Source organism: Camelina sativa, chromosome 17 (assembly GCF_030686135.1).
Source record: "Camelina sativa cultivar CO46 ecotype springtype chromosome 17, ASM3068613v1".
NCBI lineage: Eukaryota > Viridiplantae > Streptophyta > Magnoliopsida > Brassicales > Brassicaceae > Camelina > Camelina sativa.
The window spans coordinates 29,954,675-29,977,686 of record NC_141896.1 but is presented as its reverse complement, the minus strand read 5'-3'; the positions used below and the strand labels follow the sequence as shown (position 1 = coordinate 29,977,686).

General features: G+C 37.8%; 1 protein-coding gene, 1 long non-coding RNA gene and 2 pseudogenes across 2 annotated transcripts; 1 reads left to right on the top strand and 3 right to left on the bottom strand.

Annotated features, from left to right (window-relative positions):
- Positions 1–11,532: 11,532 nt before the first annotated feature.
- LOC104757902 (bZIP transcription factor 60) lies at positions 11,533–13,266 on the top strand. The gene is made up of 2 exons (XM_010480685.3): positions 11,533–12,172; positions 12,591–13,266. Exons 1-2 carry the CDS (start codon positions 11,703–11,705, stop codon positions 13,042–13,044), a joined length of 924 nt encoding a protein of 307 aa, XP_010478987.1. The 5' UTR covers positions 11,533–11,702; the 3' UTR covers positions 13,045–13,266.
- Positions 13,267–13,580: 314 nt separating this feature from the next.
- LOC109130044 (uncharacterized) lies at positions 13,581–15,315 on the bottom strand. Its single transcript, XR_002036218.2, has 3 exons — positions 15,007–15,315; positions 14,680–14,748; positions 13,581–14,081 (listed from the first exon to the last, which is right to left on the bottom strand). It is a non-coding gene; the product is annotated as an uncharacterized LOC109130044 (long non-coding RNA).
- Positions 15,316–16,006: 691 nt separating this feature from the next.
- LOC147924501 (formin-like protein 14) lies at positions 16,007–17,866 on the bottom strand (annotated as a pseudogene).
- Positions 17,867–18,770: 904 nt separating this feature from the next.
- Positions 18,771–21,977, bottom strand: LOC147924500 (uncharacterized; annotated as a pseudogene).
- Between the last annotated feature and the right edge of the window lie 1,035 nt (positions 21,978–23,012).

Below are 23,012 nucleotides of genomic sequence, written 5' to 3'. Positions count from 1 at the left end.
AGATCACATGTATAATTTCTGACTTAGTGATTTTTAATAGTTCAGATTTTATGAATTGTCGTGATAAAGTGTTAGGGTTCTTAGCACATGAGTTTTATGTAGGGACCTTATTGGTGGGCGGGTTTAGGTCCTATGTCGTGTTTGATTCTGGATCAACATATTGCTTCATTACTCCGGTGTGCGCCGAGAGAGCCAATATCAAAGGAGATCCCGGAGAGCGAGGGGGAATTGTCAGAGTCATCGGAGGTGAGTTCACTACAAGAAAATCGTGTATTCTTAGCATCCGAAAAACGCTATCGAACGATATTATAGCGTTTTCGTAAACGCTCTATCATCGCCCGCGATAATAGGTCCGGCACATTAGATAGCGCTTTTTAGTGTGCTATTTATTGGTAATATAAAATAGCGTTTGTACACATGCTATATTCCTTTTTATAATAACAATCTTGTTTTGTTATTTTAATTTTTTTTAATAGCGTTACTTAATGTTATAATTTATTTTCAAATAGCATTCGTATTATGTTACTTTTATGTCGTCAATTTAACTTATTTTTGATTAATTTATTATTTTATGTATTTAAATATAAAAAGGTTAAACCTTTAAAATCCTGAACACATTAATTGAAATCAAAGTTTACAATATTCTAAAGGCATAAACTAATAAATCAAAATCCAACCACACAAGCTCAAAGTACACCACAATTTCATACAAACACAAGTTTATCATTAGGCCACACAACTGTTGTACCTAAAGCATCAGAAACTAACTCTACTTCTGAATTTGGTCTCCACACTTTTGCATCTCCAATCTTTGATACTTCTATCCATACCTTGTTAGCGTTAGGACCTAAGGGGACAAAGTGGATTTTGTCGTCAGATTGGTTGAACAAACTCTGCCTTCTGCAACTACTTGTCCTGAATTATTAAAATCCAACAACATGCACTTTTTCTTTCCATCTGATTTGGTGGTGTTGATGCTGCAACTTACTGTCTATAATCCAAACAATCCAAACACTTATATCAGAAGTGACCATCAACAAGAAATATAAACTTAAGCAATAGATAAAATTGTTACCCCAGGTGATGTTGCTATTGGTGATGATGTTCTTGTTGGATGTATAATATTAGTCAGCAATATCTTCTTTATTGGCCATGCGATAAAGGCATCAAGTGCATCACCCATCAAGACCATATCATCAGTAGGTCTCCACAAATAAGCGCCATGTTTAACGACCTTCTCAACCTTTACGATTGCAGCATTAGGTCCGAGACATATATGGTTGGCCTTTTCTTTGGATCCATTGACCACAAACGACCCTCAGCAACTACTACATCCTCCGAATTCCAATCAAAGATGATGATTTTATCAAGTGATGCCTAAGTCATTCAAAAAAATGACATATTTAAAATCTTTCTACAATCTCATAATAATTTAAGAGTCAAAGTAAAACATTACCGATGAACCAGCTGATTGATTTTGAAGTGGGGATGTTGCATCATTGTCCAATATCATTTTCTTAGTTGGCCATGCAATTTTCGTTCCCATAGCATTCCTAAGAGAGACAACCATGGTGGTTGGCCTCCATACAAACGCATCTTTGTTTGTTACAGATTTGACAACGACAGCTGATGCATTAGGACCAATTGCAATACGACCAATCTTGTAATTTGGTTCAGCTGAGCAGAACTATCCTTCCCCGACAACAACATCATCTTCTAAACACCAATCCAGAAGTTGACACCTAGGACCAATTTGGCTACCATTACTAGCCTCCGATGCAGAAAAATCATCAGACTGTGGAAAGAATAATAAAGTTAATACAAACACAAACATACAAATTAGCCTTATCATCAAGCACACGATTTAAAATTAACTATACTAACCTTCTTTCCTTTAGCCAAGTCACAAACTACATTTTGGAGATATTCAATTTTGGTGATCAATTCCGCTTGTGTTGCTTCGAGCTTCTGGACATGGGTGTCTCTAGCCTGAATGAATGATAGCTTTGTAGCAGTAAGCCCTCTGCCCATACCTCTAACCCTTCCAGACTTGGCTTTCCCTAAGACTTGACTGACAGCATCCTATTTAATACTAGTGGTAGATGTGGAACCCATTTCACTATCAATGGATTTGATTTGTTCCTGCCACAAAGAGTTAAAGAGGATTATTGTATGCTATACGAAGAAGCATTATTAATTGAGTGAATTGATTTCTGATCCCATTTCACTTACAATTGTTTCCGCAAATTCTTGTCTCACTGGTTTTCCGTCCGAATGAGTGTGTCCTGCTATCCAAACTTTGCTCCTACTCACCTTGGACGGGTCAGAACTCTTCTTATTCTACAGATAACAAAGGTAATTTGACCATACCATCTCATGAGCCATACCATCTCAGAAATATCAGAAATAGCTCAGTAAGATAATTTGACCATACCATCTCATGAGTCAGTCGAGTCATTCCTTTGCGGCTGGTGGTGTGTGGAATTTGCGCCTTCCTGAGTTGCCTAAATCTTTCACTTCGAACCTACCAAAAATCAATCCGACTATCACCAGAGGTTTCACAATAAAAAAACAACAACATTGGTCTACAAATGAATAGATAGGCGTACACAAAATTAGTTGCCCCTGTCTTAAACTCAAGGCTAGCCCTTCAAGTGAAAAAAAATTCAAAGGTTAATTCTTAGAAAAGGAAAAACATATAACAGAAAGAAAAAAAAAAGACAAGTTCATACCTTCGAAGCCAGACCCAAGACTTGTCCATCTTACAAAACCACCAAAACTCGACCACGAACACAGTGTTGAATCGACCACGAACACAGGGTTATCAAACCATATCAATCAAAAACACAGATCGAAGGGAACAAGAACTTAATAAAAAACTTAAACTCCTAAATAATTACTCACCAGATGAAAAGATCTAAGTCTTTGCGAACTTAAAAAATACTCTGTAAAACTAGAATTTACTTCGTGGTACACCACGAATCCATTTCTTAATTTTTTTTTGTTTATTTTATAAATCAATAACCCCGTGCATTCTGAAAAAATTAGTTTGAATATTTTATTATAAATTTGAATATTTCATTATAATTTCGAATCAATAAATTAGTTACTCTATTTTTAACTATGATAAATATATAAAATCTGTATTTAATACTAAAAAAAAAAGATTTCATTAAAAGCGAATATTTGTTATCGAATAATAGATAAGTTTTCGATTTCGACTAAGATAATAATGAATGAAGATTGGATTAGTGCAATCAATTTTTTTTTTGAATTAAAACCGACCCGACAATTAGGATTACACCAAAAAATATACTCCAAAAATATTCAAAAATATTTTATTCTTTTTATTCATAACTAATACTATTAATTATTTAAAGAATATATAAGAACTATCGAAATAATGCACAGTGACATCTCACATCCGAACAGGGTTAAATTTAAAATATATATATCCGTTTATAAAAATTCAAATCACATCATATGCTGAAAAAAATCTAAAATTTTATTAACTTTATGTATTAAATAGTAATTCAAATAATTAAATATAAGATTGAAAGGAGAATTATATTTTAATCTAAGATATTGCTTTAAATTAGGTAGATAGATTTTAGGAAATTTAGAATTAATATTATCAAATAAGGAAATGATTGTGTTTGGTTGTAAGGATTGTAGAGAATTTAGTTAGGACTTGTTTGGATACAAAGATAAAAAGAGATGCACAAAAATGTACTTCAAAAATGTTAAGATAGATTGAAAAAAAAACGCTAATTAGATCTATATTCCCACACATAACGCAAATTTAGAACAATATTAAGAACGAAAACACAAATTTACAGTACTTTAAACTCAAACGAATCCTGAAATCTGCATGGAAAAGAACAAAAGAAACGAATCACCTTCGGTTCGATAAGAATACCAAACAGTGATAACGATTTGATAAACGATTCGATTAAACAAAAGAAACGAATCACCTTCGGTTTTCAAAAATCGACGAGTGAGGCTCCGACTGACAGATTAGAGATGGAAAACTGAGAAATCCGACGAGTGAGGCTTCGAGAGAGGTCCGATTGAGGCTCTGAGTGAAACCAAACAAATGAGAAATCCGACGAGTGAGGCTCCGAGTGAGACCAAACAGATCCCTTAGAAATTGACAAGTGAGATTAGAGATTGAAAACTGAGAAAGTTTAGAGACTGAAAAAAATGGAGCAGGTGAGACGAGTGAGAAGGTGAGGCTTGGAAGTGACTGAGTCGAGAGAAAATTCTAGATCTATTCCTTTTTTTTTTCCTTTTTTTTTCCAAAAGGCGAGCATTAAAAAAAAATATTCCCGCTTTCCATTTCAATAGCATTTTTTATGAGAAATGATATTAATTGATACCCGCGAAAACCAAAAACTTTCCGCGTCAAATTTTTTTAAGTTTTACCGATGCATTTATAGCGTCTACTTATAAATAAACGCTATCTATAATTTCACGTTTATTTATCATAGCATAAAGCGTTAAAACGCTATCTTCTTATGCTATAAATACACGATTTTCTTGTAGTGGTTTTTGAGAGTCCTTGGAGGGGCGAGGGGTGTTGATATTTTGATTGCAGGAGGGTCAAGGCCGGTGGATTTGATTATCAGCCCTTTGGAGTTGTATGATGTTATCCTGGCAATAATTTGGTTACATCATCACATGGTACATCTGGATCGTCATCGGGATAGAGTGGAGTTTGAGCATCCAAAAGGGAAGTTGGTTTTTGAGGGAGTACGACCGACTTCAGTGAGTCTCGTGATCTCAGCCATGCAGGCAGGGAAGATGATCGAGAAGCGGCGTGAGGCTTATTTGGTTACAATCTCGATGCTAGAGTCAATGGGGTAGTCTATGGTTGGTGGTATTCGGGTTGTTTTTGAGTTTGAGGATGTGTTCCAGTTGTTGCAAGGGTTACAACCATCTCAGTCTTATCCCTTTACGATTGAACTGGAACTGGGGAGGACGCTGTTATCCAAGGTGCCTTACAGGATGACTCCAGCAGAGATGGCAGAGCTGAAGAAGCAGCTGGAGAATCTTTTGAACAAGGGATTCATCCGTCCTAGCGTTTCACCATGGAGAATGCCGGTGTTGTTCGTTAATAAGAAGGACATGAGTTTCGCTTGTGTATCAATTACCGGGGTCTTAACCGGGTTACTGTGAAGAACAAGTACCCTCTTCCTAGGATCGATGAGTTGTTGGATCAGCTGAGAGGTGCTACGTTGTTCTCCAAGATTGATCTGGCGTCGGGTTATCATCAGATCCCAATAGATGAGGCAGATGTGAGGAAGACTGCTTTCAGGACAAGGTATGGGCATTATGAGATTGTGATGATGCTGTTTGGTTTGACTAAAGCGCCAGCAGCGTTTATGAGATTTTTGAACAGTGTGTTCTAGGAGTTTTTGGATGCGTTTGTTATCATTTTCATTGATGATGTCATGGTATATTCTAAGAGTCCTAAGGAGCATCAGTGCATCTGAGAACAATTCTAGAGAAGCTGCAGGAGCAGAAGCTGTATGTTAAGTTGAGCAAGTGCAGTTTCTGGCAGAGGGAGAAGGGATTTCTGGATCTTATTGTCTCGGCGGAGGGAGTCTCTATGGATCCAGAGAAGGTTCAGGCCATCAGGGATTGGCCTAGACCGCATAATGGTACGGAGATAAGGAGTTTCCTTGGTTTGGCGAGTTATTACAGGAGGTTTGTGAGGGGGTTTGCAAATAAGGCACGCCGATGACTATGTTGATAGGGATGGATTTTTAGTTTGTTTGGTCACGGGAGTGTGAGGAGGGTTACGCAAGCCTGAAGGAGATGCTAACGACTGCGCCAGTGTTGGCATTGCCAGAGCAGGGTGAGCCTTATGTGGTTTATACAGATGCGCCTAGAGTTGGCTTGGGGTGTGTGTTGATACAGCATGGAAAGTTATTGCCTACACTTTGCGGAAGTTGCAGAAACATGAGAACAACTATCCTACTCATGACTTGGAAATGACTACTGTGGTTTTCGTCTTGAAGATTTGGAGGTCATATATTTATGGCGCGATGGTACATGGTACATCCAAGAGCGACTAAGATGTACTATGACCTCAAACGGTACTATCACTGGGTCGTGATGAAGAAGGATGTAGCTAGTTGGGTCGCGAAGTGTGACATTTGCCCGTTTTGTCCCAAACCATAACGATTCTGCTTTTTCTTGCTTTATACACCAAAACCAAGTTTACTCTCCATCTCACAAGTGAATGAGCGCTCTTTCTCCTTTTTTCCTTCAGCAATTCACGACAACAAGAGCAAGGAGGTATCAACTTAATAACAAATAGAGTTTTTGGTTTAATTTGATTAAAATAGGATTTAACTAAACCGAAATTAATTAAAAATCCACTCTTTTGATTTATTCAACACATCCTAAATTTTAATCACGGAATACGGATAATACATATACTTTACATAATTTAAGTTTATGAGAAAAGATAACAACTCATACTCTTTTAAAATATCAAAAGAGAAGATATATTATTGAGGGTGGAGAAGATCAAATATTCCTTCGGTTTAATCTTAGAATTGTGTAATTTTATGTTCATGCATGGTGAATTTATGTTCGGATTCTTTACAATCCAATTTGCTCACTTGTCAGCAAGATAATTTAACTCTTTTACAAATTCATTCATTCACGATTGAATTAGGATCAACACTCATCTGAAATTGAATAACAAATAATATTAATATATTAATATAACAAATAATATTTGGATATTTTGGTATTTAAGTATAAAATTAATCTTTGAATAAAAAATATAAAATTAATGAATATATTTGGATTTAAAATTATAATTTTGAGTAATTGGATTATATCAAAGTTAATATTGTTATGTTATGGAAGTTTTAATTACATGTTCAATGGAGAACCGCTGGTTCCCTGATGGTTGTGCTTCCGCCCTGAATACAAGGCTTCCCACCGCTGGTGGTTCCCTTCCCCCTCCGCTTCTCCCCCATGATCCCCTTACCCTTCCTCCCTGTGTACCCTTACCAACTTTCCCCCCTCTCCCCTGCAGTGGCAAAGACTTCGAGAAAGCTTCCACCGCAAACTGCTAAACTCCAAAGGCCTGCTGTGATTGCCTCAACCCAGTCTGGTACTACTGAAATAACCCAAACTAGCTCTTCTGCTCCTGATGTAGAAATGCACCTGGTAGATGAGGACACAATTGCTTTGGCTCCCTCAGATCTATCAAACCCTAGATCTGGATCTAATGTAGCTTTACACTCCTCTGGAAAAGAACAATTCACTGTAATTGTTCCCAAAACTACTTCTCCGCTTCTCACTAACAAAGCCTCTACCTCCCAAACTACTATCAGCCAGAACCCTCGAGAGTCTGTAACCCTATCAACCCTAACCGCACCACCCCCCCCCCCCTCTTCTGAACCAACTGTCCAAATCCTGCAGAACCAGCCTTACCTCAGGCCTTTGTTATTACTCCCAATGCCCCCCCCCCCAAACCCAAGCCTCCAACTCTGGTTGATAAACTAAGGAAATCTACAGACATATCTCTTCGCCGGATTGCTCTAGCTGCTTACACTGAATCTGGTCGGCCCACAATTCACATATCAGATGATGTCTTCCAATGTGGCGCCGAGATGCACTAAGATTTTATCCTCTGCTTCTTCAATGGTAGATCCCCGCTATTCCATCAAATCCAAAGTGTCCTCAATCATATGTGGGGCAAGGGTCGTAAACTGGAGATTCATGTCAATCATCATTCAAACTCAGTGCTGGTGCGTATCCCTAATGAGTACATAAGAGCAAATGTTCTGGAGAAATGTATCTGGTACATAGGCGACTCTATGTTTCATACAGCTCCCTGGGCTCCTCATTATTCTTCAGCTACACCACCTCTAGATTCTATTCCCATTTGGATCCACATGCGGGACATCCCTCTAGACCTGCAAACCACGAAAGATAATAGTTTTATAGCGGGATTAGTAGGCGAACCAAAAGAAACTGATGATTTTACAATTAATCTGGTAAGTTTACGGGTTGCTCATGCTAAGGTGCTTGTTGATCTTACAAAGAAACTACCAGATGTTGTAGAATTCACTCGTGATAATGGCCAAATAGTGGAAGTGGGTATCGAGTACCCTTGGCTACCTCCTACGTGCTCCCATTGTCATGAACTTGGTCATATTGCAAAAAACTGTCTCTAGCTGCCTCAACCAGTTCCTGCTCCCTCTGAGAATCGACCCTCTGTAAGTAAAGCTGGAAAAGACAAAGGCAAGTCGATTGCTCAGTCGACTGATCAACCTACCTGGATAGCAAAGGACTCTACTCCCCACAAGGAAGACACTCCTCCCTCCACCTCTACTCCTTATTCAACAACTGAAACTGTTACTACCACTGCTCCCACCCGACCATCTATTCTTTCTCCACCCTCTGATACTATACTATCACCTAACCAATTTGCAATCCTGTCTAAACCACTAACCCATCAATGTATCCTCTCCTTGGCCCAACCTTCATCTCCATCTGTTTTAACTACTCCCACAACCCCGCTTAAACCTCCCCCTTCCACCCACATTAACCCTCAAATAACTGAACCTTTTAAGGCCCACACCATCATCGCAGTGAACATCCCCGAAACCAACCGTGACCTTCCTATGATAGTTGGTCTCCCTTCCACTCTCACTCAAACTGGTCCCCCCTACCCTCATTCCCCTAAAAAAGCTCTAAAACGTTCTCGATCCCATCCCTCGCTAATTAGTCCACCTTTTCAACCTAACTCTCAACCGCCACCAAAAGCCTCAACGCCCATCCCCCTCTTCCATGCTTCACTATCCCATCTTTTGGCTACTGATCATGAGCTACTGTTGGATGCCACTCTTCTTCCCGAAGGGGATTCTCCATCTCTTAATTAATGGATACAAAGCATCTTTTTTTAATATTCGAGGCCTAAATGACCTGGATAAGCATCAGCCCTTTTGTAATTGGCTTAGGACGTATCAGACGCTTTTTGGAGCTATTTTGGAAACACATGTAAAAGAACCTACTTTGAACCGTATTATGGAGAAAGTTTGTAAAGGATGGAAGTATACCTCTAATCATTTATCAGACGAGGATGGCCGTATCATAATAATCTGGAAGGATCCAGTGTCTATAAGAGTGCTGCACCAATCAAGGCAAACAATCACTTGTGATGTCACAATCGCAAACAAACTTCAATTTGTGTTCACGGCAGTCTATGCTTCTAACTTCAGAGAGGAGAGAACAGACATTTGGGTGGACCTCTTGCGCTTGCAGCGAGAATATTCTTTGGATACTTGTCCGTGGCTTGTAGGAGGGGATTTTAACCAAATCATCCACCCTTGTGAGCATTCCTCTCCCTCAGTAAGCAGCCTATCCTCTTCCATGACTGAGTTCAAAAACTGTTTCACATAAATGGATCTGTTTGACTTGAAGTTCCAAGGTCCCCTCTTTACTTTGAGTAACCACCAGCCTGCGGGCCCCATAGCAAAGAAGCTGGACCGTGTACTTGTTAATTACCATTGGTTAACCATATTCCCCGGTAGCATCACTACCTTCCTTGCTCCCCTACCATCTGATCACTCCCCCAGCCTAGTAGACCTTGCATACCAACTCCCGAAAGCTGGTACTAGACCTTTCAAGTTCTTCAACTATCTAAATATGCACCTTAACTTTCACTAGTTGGTTACTGAGGCTTGGATTCAGGCCGGAAGCTTTGCGGATAACCTAAAATATTTTTGTTGGAAGCAAAAGATCATCAAGGGAGACCTAAAAACAATTAACCGAGAGAACTTTTCACAAATACAAGAGAGAGTGAGTGAGGCTAACCGTTTGTTGCTAGATGTGCAGGTAAAGGCTCTGGATAATCCTTCACCAAACATCTTCAAGCTTGAGAGAGACTTGCATATCCAATGGAGCTTCCTAAGGCGAATCGGAGAAAGGTATTTCAAACAGAAATCTAGAGTGAATTGGCTAAAGGAGGGTGATCTTAATATCTCGTACTTCCACAAAATCTGTCAAGCGCGTGCAAGCTATAATACTATACGGTCCTTTCTCCTTGACTCGGGGGACCTGCTAGTTGATCTAATGTAGATGAGTGAACTAGCCATTGCCCATTTCAAGTCCATCTTAGCCCATGATCTTTCGTCTATCCACACAGTTTGGTCTGCCCAAGATTGGTTCCACTCGTTAAATCCGTTCTGCTGTTCCCAATCGCAGTCTAATGTCATGCTGAGGATCCCAACTCAGGATGAATAACCAAGGTTATTATGAAGATCAATCCTAACAAGGCTCCTGGTCCTGATTGCCTAACTGCAGGTTTTTATAAAGCGGCTTGGAGTATCCTGGGAGATGAGGTCACAACTGCCACTATCAACTTCTTCAGAACTTCTTTCCTTCCTTCGTCTACTAATGCAACAATCTTAACTCTGGTACCTAAGCGACCGGGAGCATCGAAGATAGTGGACTACCGCCCTATATCCTGCCTCAACACTCTGTATAAAGCTATCTCCAAGATTCTTGTCGCCAAGCTGAAGCCTATTCTCCCTTCACTAATCGTGCCAAACCAAACTGCCTTTGTGAAAGATCGAATTCTACTTGAGAACACCATCCTTGCAGCGGAACTCGTGAATGGCTACCATAAATCTGATGGACCAAAATGCATTGTCATCAAAGTGGATATTGCCAAAGCTTTCGATACTTTATCTTGGAACTTTCTGTTTAACTATTTGAAAGGTATTTCCTTACCTGACCAGTACCTGAGGTGGCTCGAAGCTTGTGTCTGTACCACAAATTTCACCATTGGCTACAATGGAATGGTCCATGGCTACTTCAAAGGAAACCGCGGGCTACGTCAGGGTGATCCTCTTTCCTCCTACCTGTTTGTAATTGCAATGAATAATCTATTACTCATGCTAAATAAAGCAGCAGAAGAGGGTCGATTTGGCTACCACCATAACTGTGCAGAAGCAAAGCTAACTCACCTTTATTTTGTTGATGATCTCCTCATATTGGTGGATGGGACGCTCTCCTCAGTTTAGAGTGTCCTCCACGTCTTACATGAGTTCGAAGAACGGTCAGGTTTATGGGTAATCCGTACCTCATATAAACATTGTGTAATATCCAAGTCCCAAACATGAACTCACGATCTTGACAATATAAAAATGCAATAAATTAATTAATTTGTATATATCCTTACCCTATTCGAATTAGTTTTTTCGGATCGGATGCGAGGTTGGGAATTGGCAATTCTTATTAATAAAAAAAAAAGAAGATAAAATACCAATTTAGACGCAAATAAAAAAGTCAAGAAAACAAAAGAATATTTATCAGAAAATCCAATTCTTCCAGCTTGAATGAAGCCTTCTCATTGGTTGTGTGACGATACATAATAAAAATAGTTCTCTGCTAACAGGAACATTATAACACAGTGCACTATATCATCTTATTGGCTAAAAGTATCTAAAAACGCGTCCATAACTAACACGTGTCCTACTGACTCTTTTACTTGGTCACAAAGAAATTTAGACTGCTGACAGGTTTTTTTTTGACTCGAAACCTACACAGTTCCTATATAAATTCATCTCTCTTCTCTCAATATCTTAAATAATTATAATTTTCACCTTTTTTTTGTTTTGTTTTTTTTTTTGCTTCTGTATAATTTTTTTTTGTTTGTTTTGTCGATCATGGCGGAGGAATTTGGTAGCTTTGATTTACTCATAGATGATGATCTCTTCTTCGATTTCGATCCTTCAATCGTAATAGATTCTCCACCGGCGGAGGATTTCTTCAGATCTTCACCGGATTCGTGGATCGGAGAGATTGAGAGTAAACTGATGAGTGATGAGAATCAAGAGGAGGAGGAGAGTCTTTTGGAGTTGGATCATGAATCTGTTTCGGAGTTTATAGCCGATCTACTCGTTGATTATCCGATAAGCGATTCTGGTACCGTTGATTTGGTGACCGTACAAGCCGCCGCCGGGAAAGAGAGTACGGATTTGTTGGTTGAGAAGAAGTCTAATGATTCTGGGAGTGAGGTTCAGGATGATGATTCTGGGAAAGAGAGTACGGATCTGTTGGTTGAGAAGAAGGCTAATGATTCTGGGAGTGAGGTTCAGGATGACGATGATGATGCTGGGGCTAAGAAAAGAAGAAGGTACATCTGATTTACTCTTTTTTTTTTGGTATTGTGTATTGATTTTGGTTGCCTTTAGATTGTGTTTTTGCTTTGAGAACAAATCTTAGATACGTATGTATGACATTAAAGAGTTGATTATGAATGTGTTTAAATTCTGGTTGCCTTTGTATTGTGGAAAATATGCATTGGCTTTTGCTTGTGATCTGGTTCCTGGTATTCTTGTTTTAAGTAGTTTGAAGAGTTCAAATTCATGAGGAGGTGATTGTATCTTATGTGTGAGATAAGATAGTTGATTCATGAGTGATGCGATTGGCTTGTTTGTCATATGGATCTCAAGTTTGTGTATTCTGGTTGGTTTTAGATTGTTAAGACTGTCTTATATATGCCTTGAAAAGAATCTGAGAGTTGATATTTGGCATGTGTGATTGTGGTTCAGGCGAGTAAGAAATAGAGATGCGGCGGTTCGGTCGAGGGAGAGGAAGAAGGAATACGTGCAAGATTTAGAGAAGAAGAGTAAGTATCTTGAGAGAGAGTGCTTGAGACTGGGACGGATGCTTGAGTGCTTCGTTGCCGAGAACCAGTCTCTGCGGTACTGTTTGCAAAAGGGTGGTAGTGGCAATAATACTCCCATGATGACAAGGCAGGAGTCTGCTGTGCTCTTGTTGGAATCCCTGCTGTTGGGTTCCCTGCTTTGGCTTCTGGGAGTAAACTTCATTTGCCTATTCCCTTATCTGTCCCACACAAAGTGTTACCTCCTCCAGTCAGAACCAGAAAAGCTGGTTCTAAACGGGCTAGGGACTAGTACCAAACCATCTAATACCGGCGTGAGTCGGAGATGCAAGGGTTCAAGGCCTAGGATGAAATTCCAAATCTTAACCCTTGTGGCGTGACAGCGCCTTTTTAACTGCTTCTTTGCGCACTTGAGTCGTAGATGAGTGTCTTAGTTGTCTTTTGTACTTTCGCTGTCGGAAATTATCTTGTCTAATATATGGGTTAAATCAACAGTCAATGTGGGTCTTAGGGCATTGCCATCAAAGGATTTAAACAAAGTATCTTAAAACATATTTTATTCTTAATTTTGGAAAAAATGAAATTAAGAACTTCTTAAGAAATTTAGATATTTCATGGGTCCATTGAAGGTTGTTAAATTTGAGGTTCTTAAAAATATATATATATATATATATATATATATATATATATATTTTTATTATAAATTATTATGGTATTTTGTTTAAATTCATAAGACTTGTATACTTTTAAAAAACTTAAAAATATTGCATTCAATAAAAATTTAAACAAACATTACATAAAAGCATCTTAAAAATAGATTATGAAATAATTAATTTTAATATTGATTTGTGTCAAACTTTTCCCATATAATTTGTGCCAAACTATTTATTTTAATAGGCTTTCTGTTGACTGTAAATGGACCAAAACTCAAATGGCTGTACTTATCTAGAAAGGAAAAAAAGAAAGAATACAAATTGCAATACATCTTTTGTTCTCCACGCCAATCAAGCAAAGCTTGTTTCCAATACAGCACATAAGCAAAATGCAACATAAGAATACACTCTTGTTTCAAACCAAAATGCCGACTAATAACTCCATCCCCTCAAAAAAAAAAAAACATAGTTATGATCTTATTATACTTTTATGTTCTTTCCCAAATCAGAGTAAAATTCTTACTTTGTATGAACAAAGAATCTAACTCTATTATACGAAGAAGACACCGGGGGTATTTAAAAGGCGCATATACTCATGATTCAGGAACTGGGATTGGCGCTGGAGGTTTGAGAAGTGGCTGCAGAGCTTTTACAACTATACTCATATTTGGTCTAAACTCAGATTCGTATTGCACACACAATGCTGCCACCGCTGCTAGCTGCGTTGCCACATTACAGATTCAAAAGGTTCAGATAATATTTGCCTGTTTATAGAAACAATGGTATGTCGAGATGTTCTTAATGAGAGATTATAGAAACAATGGTATGTCAGAGACGTGTGGAAAAGCCTGTTTGTCGAATATTCATAGAAACATTAATGAATGTAGCCAATTATATCAGAGATGTTCTTAATGAGAGATTAGTCATATAAGCAGAAAAAGAATAAAGAGTTTAGACCTCACATAAACCAGACCAAAACAACGAAAGCTTTCTTCTTTTCCATATGAGTGACACAAAAGATGCTATTAAAATTTCCAATAAAGCATTCCTATAGCTATTTCCAACAACAGCCAGTGAACATAAAGCTTTCACAGTTGTACCATATAGCCATAAAGCTTTCATAATTGCAATACTTATTCCATTTTTTATAAAGACTTTGAATCCTACTCATAGATACAGAGTTTCCCAAGTAAAGATTTTGAACCCTACTCATAATACAAGGTCATATACAGATATACTATTTGTAAAAGAATTTGCTTACTAGAAATCTGAAATATAGACCAGGAAACAATCTCACTAAAAACTGCATGATCAACTCGAGTTTCAAAGGGGAAGCACTAATATGAAAGAGGGTCGACTTACACTTAAAATTCCTAATAAGTTGGATGCCACAGTCACCGCAAGAGCAAGAGCAGCATTGCCACCAGCAAGCTGAATTGGCAATTTTTGATAAGTCAGTGGAGATCGCAAGAAAACAAATTATACATAAGAAAACAAGATTTTTGATTCATGGGCATATGATTTCGCCATATTCAAATGCAAATTCACCACCAAAACTTCAAATTCATTCACTAGTCTAAATCGATCCGGTACCGAACCAAATACATATCAAAATGGGAGTTTTTTAGTAACAGATTTGGAATTCAGCAAAACAACACAGAAGAAAAGAAAGTGGGGAGGGGGACATACGAGGGGACTGCGTTCATTGAGAAGAGAAGGGTTGTCTTTAAGGAGCCGCTACAAAGCAATAAGATCGCCGAGAGAGCACAATCATGAATTGTGGTGGGTCTAGCTGATCTCAGCCGTTGTCCACCACCGCCTTGTCGGTTAATTTCTTCTTCTTCTTCAATCCCACCACCGCCTTGTCGGTTCATGTCTTCTTCTTCTTCTGTCGATCAAAGGAGAGAGACGAGAGAGAAGAGAGAGAAATATAATTAACAAAAAAATTAAAAAAAAAAATTTTATTTTTCTCCCACCCAATCAGAAACTGACACAGCCAAGTTTCTAAACATATCTAAAACATCTTAGATAAACAACTATTCTAAACTAAATTATACAAAAACAATTAAATTTAATCACATGTAATACTTTAGAAACTCTTAAGATGCTGCTTACATCCTTTGATGGACTTGCCCTTATGGTTTGGATGGTTTCTATTCTAGCTCATGATATCTACCTAATAATGTTTCTGTCTATATAATCCCAAATTTTCTTTTGATCTAGGAGAGGCAAAACTTAAGGTAATATCACTTCTAATTGCCAGAAAATAATTCATTAGGTTGAGTTACATTGATAGAGATTTTTTTCTCTCCTGCTAGGTTTTACATGTTCGCTTCATTTGTGGTAAAGAGTCATATTTTTTGGCATGGCAACATAGTGACAGAGCTCTTTATTTGTAGAGTGTTTGCAGCGACATGCAGACATGTAAAATGTAAAAAGATTTATTCTTGCTAAAAGATTATGTAACTTTTAAGTTGTAACAAAGTTTTATTTTCTAGGACATAAACATAATCCCTTAGATTTCACGCTAGTAAAGAGATCATAGATAGAAATATGATAGTTTACACTGCTATATAAGCAGCATAGAAGTTCCCTATGGATCTAAGATTCGGCTTTTCAGAGTTTCTTGTTTTCTTTGATGATCATTGTTTCTTTCTCCAATATCTTCTTCTTAGCCTTGGCTTGTCCTTCAATCTTCTTGCGAGACTTGTTGAACGTTTTCATGAAATGGGCCAGCGTCTTGGTCACTGCAGAGAGGGAAAATGGCCAGATTAGAAATGAGAACCGCAAAAATGGATAAGACAGTAGAAGAACAAACTTGTGATGGTACCTTCCTCGATGCTATAGCGAGCTGGATACTCAGCTAAGTAGGAATCTAGAGTTCTTCCCTGTGAGTTACAAATTAATTATAGGATTTGAAACATGATACAATGTACTCAAAGATCTAACCGACAAGTTATATAGCTCACCGCTTCGTTGTATAAGTTACAAAGCCACATCGCTTCAGGCTAAGCTGTACGAAGAAAATCATACACCGCCTATAAACATGGTTACATGAAGATCTAATTAGAAACAGCTACAAAGATTTTTTCTTGGCTCTTATCATGCAATTATCTGGTACTACACATCCATATGGCTTATACCTTTCGGAAGCCCACATAAATTGCACCATCATTTTCTGTAGCTATGAACTCCAGCTGCACCTCGTGAAGGCCGTTGAAAAACGCTTGCATATTCTCAATAACCACTTTCACTTCAATCTGTACTTTTCAACAACAGTAAAAGGCAAGTGGTAACTAGAACAAAAGAAGCAACCATGAGTCACAACTCACAACAAGAAGCATACCTTCGAGGCAGCATCTAAGTGAACAAGGTCATTTCCAAAATCCAGCAATTCTGGCATATTTTCACTAACAAGCTAGACTCGTAAGAAGAAAATAAAGCATAAGCACCTTATGCAAATAACGGGATTAACTATATGATATAGAGATTATTTATACCTTGCATAAGTCATGCATCAAAGCCATATTATCAGACAATTTAACAAGACTATCCAATTTAGATCCCACATCTGCAACACACAAGGCCTTACCACATTAACCAACAGATGCTACCAAATAGAATTAGATTTATGAAACTGGAAATCAATACAACAATACATGATACCTCCTACCTAGATTTTCTTGTGTTAAAATTGTTTGCATAATCTGACGCAACTTCGCAGATTCCATCATCTAGTACATGAAATATGATACTTAATGTAAATACAAAAATGGAGATATGTTTATATTACCATGACAGTCATCATCCACAATACATACCTCTTTTGCAAAATTGATTATTGTATTCAGACAGAATCTTAAATACTGCACCTGAAAAAAAAACATCAATTACAACAATGCATATCAAAAGAGTAAGAGAGTTTGTCATTTCTACCTTAGAAACATAGGCAATCTTGATGCCTAACACTCGTAATTTTGCTTTTATACGTGGAACCTTCATTAGTTCCGCGAAAAACTGCAACATTCACAAGGTTATAAGTCAGACCACATATGATGATTAAGTATTATCCAAGGCTTTAAGAAGTGGAGCAGACCTCTTCACACTTTCCAAGCATTTCCTTGTCATTAGTACCAGCACAATTCTGAAAACACAACATGAGTTGGCTTCATATTTTAGACCAATTGACTGAGTCACTGAGATATGCGACTATATGCTTTTAAGAAGTACCTTCAACATTTCCTTTTCTTCCTTGCTCTCACATAATTTTATTAGATTTTCAACCTGACCGATGTCCATAGCTAAAGTATCCAAAGCTAAAACTGCAATCTAAGATTACCCAAAAGGAGAAAACAAATGGTATTTGAATTTTTTTATTTGGTAGATACATTAACATAGTGTATAAGTGATGCAAAATGTTATTTTTACATAAAGATATGTAAATACTAAAAGTAGATGTTACATAAACTTTCATTATTGTTTTCAGCACAAAATGGTGGGCGAAACTTACGAGCAAATCTGGTAGATGCATCTTTATTTTGCTAAGCATTGTCTCACGGTTACCCAAGTCAGCCTGACACAAAACAGAACAAAAAAACTTAGATTCGAAGTAAAAGTAAATTCAGAAGTAAGAATCATAATCAATGGTGATTAGTCATAGACTTGCCATTTGCTAAGCAATTTTTTCTTTTCTGTTATTACAACCAAAGAATAGAGTAAACTTCAGGATAATCAATTCATTATGAGATTAATGCATATTATATGTGGACCGAAGTGAAATTGGTATATTTTGAATTTGACAGTCTGTCATTTTTACACATAATAATTGTGATTACATATAATAATTGTGATTATAACTAGTAAATTCGTCGTTATATATGCAAAATCAAGATGTAATTTTGTTTAAATAGATTGCTACCTTATTTTATTCACTACAAGAAAACGCTTATTAATAGCACACGATTAACGCTATAATAGATGTTTAACGGTGTTTTCATAAACGCTATGTTCTTGACGGCTATCTTAGGTCTGACATATACTATAGCGTTTTTTTATTGTATGCTATTATAGGTTCAGTCTACCATTGCAGTTTTTATTACGCTATAATATAGTAACTTCTTCCCTAACTTTAATATTTTGTCATTATCCGTAAATATATAGCAGGATTTTGTGTGCTGTAATAAGTTATGTTATGGCATAATTGTTTTCTGCCATATTGGTATTTATTGCAGTACTGTGTATGCTATTATATGTGTTTTCATGACTATTATATTTTGCTGTTAAAGATTTAGTACTTTTTATGGCATTATTATGAATGCTATTGAAAGTGGACAATATCGAACCAAAAAGCCTGTTTTCTGAATCCATTCATTCATTCAACCAAAAGCATTCAACACAATGTCACAGTCAATCCAAAACACACAACATAACAAGCTACTAAAGTACTTCACTGTTTAACACATGATGACTTTGTCTTCTAGCTATGCGGTAGATGTTCCTAATGCATCTTCCATACTCTCTAATTCTGAACATGGCCTCCAAACTGCAGCATTGTTCACCTTCACGATATCTACCCAAATTCTAACTGCATTTTTTCCCAAGGGAAAAAAGTGGACAGTTTGGTCAGGGTTGTTTGAAGCCCAGCGTCCTTCGGCAACAACCCGCTTCAATCCTGTTACATCCATCAGCTTGCACTTCTGATTTTCTTTAACAACTATAGGTGGATTGTGTCGCTGCAAAATACAAGTTATTACTAAAGGTCATAGAGTAAACTATATCAGTTTCAGATCATCTAAAACAAAGAAAAATTACCTCAGATCTCCTAACTGGAGATTTTGCCGGTTGTTTAGTTGTCTTCATAGGAGATTTGTGTGGACGGACTTCTGAAACAGTTGCATGAGACTTTGCACCTTCGTCTTGATCAATTACGGTAAAAGTATGCATTGCAGATTTTTGGCCAGATGCATCCGAGGTATTTTCAAATACAACTGTATAAGCCGGCCATGCAACAAAAAACATATCCACTAAGTATTTTGTTTCGATTGTAGGCCTCCATAAAAATGTATCAGGTTGTAATACGACATCCACAAATACTTTAACAGCATGTGGTCCGAGAAGAAGTCCATTAACCAATGCTTTTGGATCTTGAGATTGCCAACGGCCTTCAGCAACCACTTCATCCTTTTTAGACAAATGCAAGAGTTTGCATTTGTTCGATGGGTTTGTGGTTGGGCTCTGTCAAACACATGCATACAACATCCTCATTTTGATAAGCAAAAAAAGGAATAATGCAGAGGTAATCAAACTTATTAAGTATAACTAATGTTCTTAGACATATGAGACTATACCTTAGGCACAATGTCATCCATTTCGATCCCCTGATCCAAAATAACACATTTATGGTCAGGCCATACTACTAGTAACCCAACAGCTTGCTCAATGTTGAACACATTAATCGTAGGTCTCCATAGATACACATCTGGTTTGATAGCCGTTTCAACCAAAACTTTAACATGATTAGGGCCTAAGGGGATGTCATTAACAAAGTCAGCTGGATCTGTTGAAAGAACAAGTCCCTCAGCAACATTTTCATCAGTACCAGCCCAATCAACCAACACACACTTTGGTTGGGATTTTCCTCTGTTAACAGTCTACAAAAAAAAATTATCATGTACCTGAGTCGGATGCAGAAAAGTTTGAAATACAATGTAAAATCCTCATGAAGTACTTACTCTTGCAGCTGAGTTCTCACCGACTTCAAGCTCGTGTTTCTGTAATGTGTTTTAATGATTAAAGTAGGTACTGAAATAAACAAATATATTGTAGTCCTAGTTGTAACTGAAAATTTTTTGCTTAATTTGTTTTTAATTTCGGCAATCTCCTCTCGTAGTGCTTTTACTGTTTGTATCAATAGAACTTGTTTCTCTTGCATTTCAGCCATAGTCTTGTTCTTAACTTGGAAACAAGCTAACTTGGACATACTCATGCCTCTCCCCATTGCCCTTAGCCTCCCAGGATTATCAGTGCCTAGTACTTGTGAAAGGAGATCATCTTTAGGATTTGTTGAATTTGATTGAGGCTGGGTATCAACTAGTTCAACTGCTTTTCTCTACAAATAAAGACATAAAAGCAAATTGAATGCATACCACATGTAGTAAATCCAAAATGCATAAATCATTTAAATAAAACTTGACAACTTACAAACTTTGCCGCTGCATTTGTATTCACGGGTGTACCATCTTTCTTGGTATGCGACTTGACCCACACCTTTAGTCTTGTGACTTCAGATGGATCTGAGCTTTCTTCTTTCTATGTATCAAACGAATAGGGTGTTATGAACAATAGTAATGAGCTTATAATATAAGAAATATTATAAATGTTATTAAAAACTTTCCATTTCTTCAGCGAGTCTAACCATCCCTTTACGGCTACAAGTACGAAGAATCTGCATGCTCCTTCGTTTCTTATATTGATCACTCACGACCTACCATACAGATGCTAATAGTCTACTATGTAATTAATATATGTTAACACAAGGTAATGCCTTAAAGGCTTGACTTTTTTTGAATTTAACAAAATTTGCGCCATTCTGTTGGAGAAATATTTTTTGGGCGCAGATTCATCCTTTGTTGGTTTGTCTGAGCTGTATTATTAATCTTTTGAACAATTCGTGCTTTATATGCTCTCCATAAACATCCCATTTGCTTTAGCAATGCAACCTTTTGATAGTCCTCATCGACATCGAACCTTGCCTGCATTCATTTAAAAACATCCCATTTCATAGACTTGGAGTTTTTAAGATAAATATAATAACACAAAAATATAACGACAACGATACTTGAATTGATTTCCATAAAACTGTTCTCAGTTCTTTACTTACTTTCCTCCAGTCTTCAATAATGATAGGTACATGCTCTCTTACCAATGTACCTAAGTATGATGACAGCTTAACCGATCCCCGACCATAAGGCTCTCCCATTTCAGTGAATTGAACATGTTCCCAAGTGTGACAACCCGTCCCGTTGACCCCACTAGCCCACCGCTAGCTTGCCCCCATAGGCCCAAAGCTGGTCCTGCAGGGCATCGATCCTAACCCATCACTGGGCAAATGGAACTATTCATCCAAATCCACAGTAGGTTATTGGTGCGCCAGGCGTTCCTCGAACCCTGGTCCCCACCCTTTAACAACCTTCCCACATGACAAGCTGTCACCAATTGAGCTGCAGATCAATTGGTGACAGCTTGTCCTGTGGGAAGGTTGTTAAAGGGTGGGGACCAGGGTTCGAGAAATGCCTGGCGCACCAATAACCTACTGGAGGATTGGGATATCCACAGTGATGGGTTAGGATCGATGCCCTGCAGGGCCAGCTTGGGGTCCGTTTGGGCGGCTAGCAGTGAGGCTAGTGGGCTAGCAGTGAGGCTAGCGGGGTCCACGGGACGGGTTGTCACACCAAGTATTGGGATCCTTAGCTATGTTTTTCATCCTTGTTGGTCCTCTCTGTTTTTTCTTAGGCCTACAATCATGCTCTCCAGATAATTCAACCACACCTTCAGGTTCTTCCTCATTCAATCCCGCAGCATGTTGTTCGTCATTTTGTTCCTCGTTCACTTCATGATCTGGTCCTTCCATATGTTGTGATTGCAGATCTGTCTGTCCATCTGGTTCTAAATTTTTAGGTTCCATAGTACAAACAAACTCTGGCTCGTCATTGTCCACAACCTTCTTCTTTTGTCCTCTTGTCTTCCTATTTGGGGCCATCTTAATTCACCTGAAATGACAATGAACACGCTGAATTAAAGCATAGACTTAAAGCATATAAAACAGACCAAGCATATAAAATTAAAGCATAGACTTAAAGCATATAAAACAGACCAATCATAGGATTAAAGCATAGACTTAAAGCATATAAAACAGACCAAGCATAGAAATAAAGCATAGATTTAAAGCATATATAAATCAGACAAAGAAACATTCACACATATATGCCTTCACAATCAGTCCTAGCATTTTGAGCTTCCTCCATGTCAACATCAATATTCGTAACTGATGGCAATAATCCAAGATCTGCATCTTCAACATCTTCCTCACTGTATCTTCTTGATGGACCCTTCATAACAACATACCAATTGGATGATTCATTGTCTCTTGAATAAAATATTTGTTTGGCTTGAGAGGCTAATATATAAGGATCCTTTAGAAAGGAGACCTGACTCTGATTCAGGTTAACAAGCGTGAACCCAGCTTCTACTTTTACTCCATTACCTCATATGCTAACTCTCCCTTGTTCCAGAGATGACACAGATCATCAATAAGGGGTTCTAAGTATATATCAATACTATTTCCAGGCTGTTGTGGACAAGGAATAAGTAGAGTAAGCATGATGTTTTCTTTCTTCATACATAGGTGAGGAGACAAATTATAAATTACTAATAGGACAGGCCAACAACTATACCTACTATTCTTCATGTCGAATGGATTAAATCCATCTGTGGAAAGTTCAAGCCTTATATTCTTTTCTCCAGCAGCAAAAACTGGATATTTATCATTCATTTGATCCCATGTCACATAATCTACAGGGTGACGCAGTTTTCCATCACTGCTCTTGTGATTAAAATGCCATCTTAGATCCTTTCCATTTCCTCCGATCTGAACATTCTTTTTAACCATGGGATAATCGGAAAATACCGCAAACTTT

What these genes read in the sequence shown, in the direction of transcription:
- LOC104757902 (XM_010480685.3), top strand. Translation starts at nt 11,703, where the DNA reads ATGGCGGAGGAATTTGGTAGCTTTGATTTACTCATAGATGATGATCTC. An exon ending in GGGGCTAAGAAAAGAAGAAG is followed by an intron (nt 12,173 to 12,590) that starts GTACATCTGATT and finishes ATTGTGGTTCAG; the next exon opens with GCGAGTAAGAAATAGAGATG.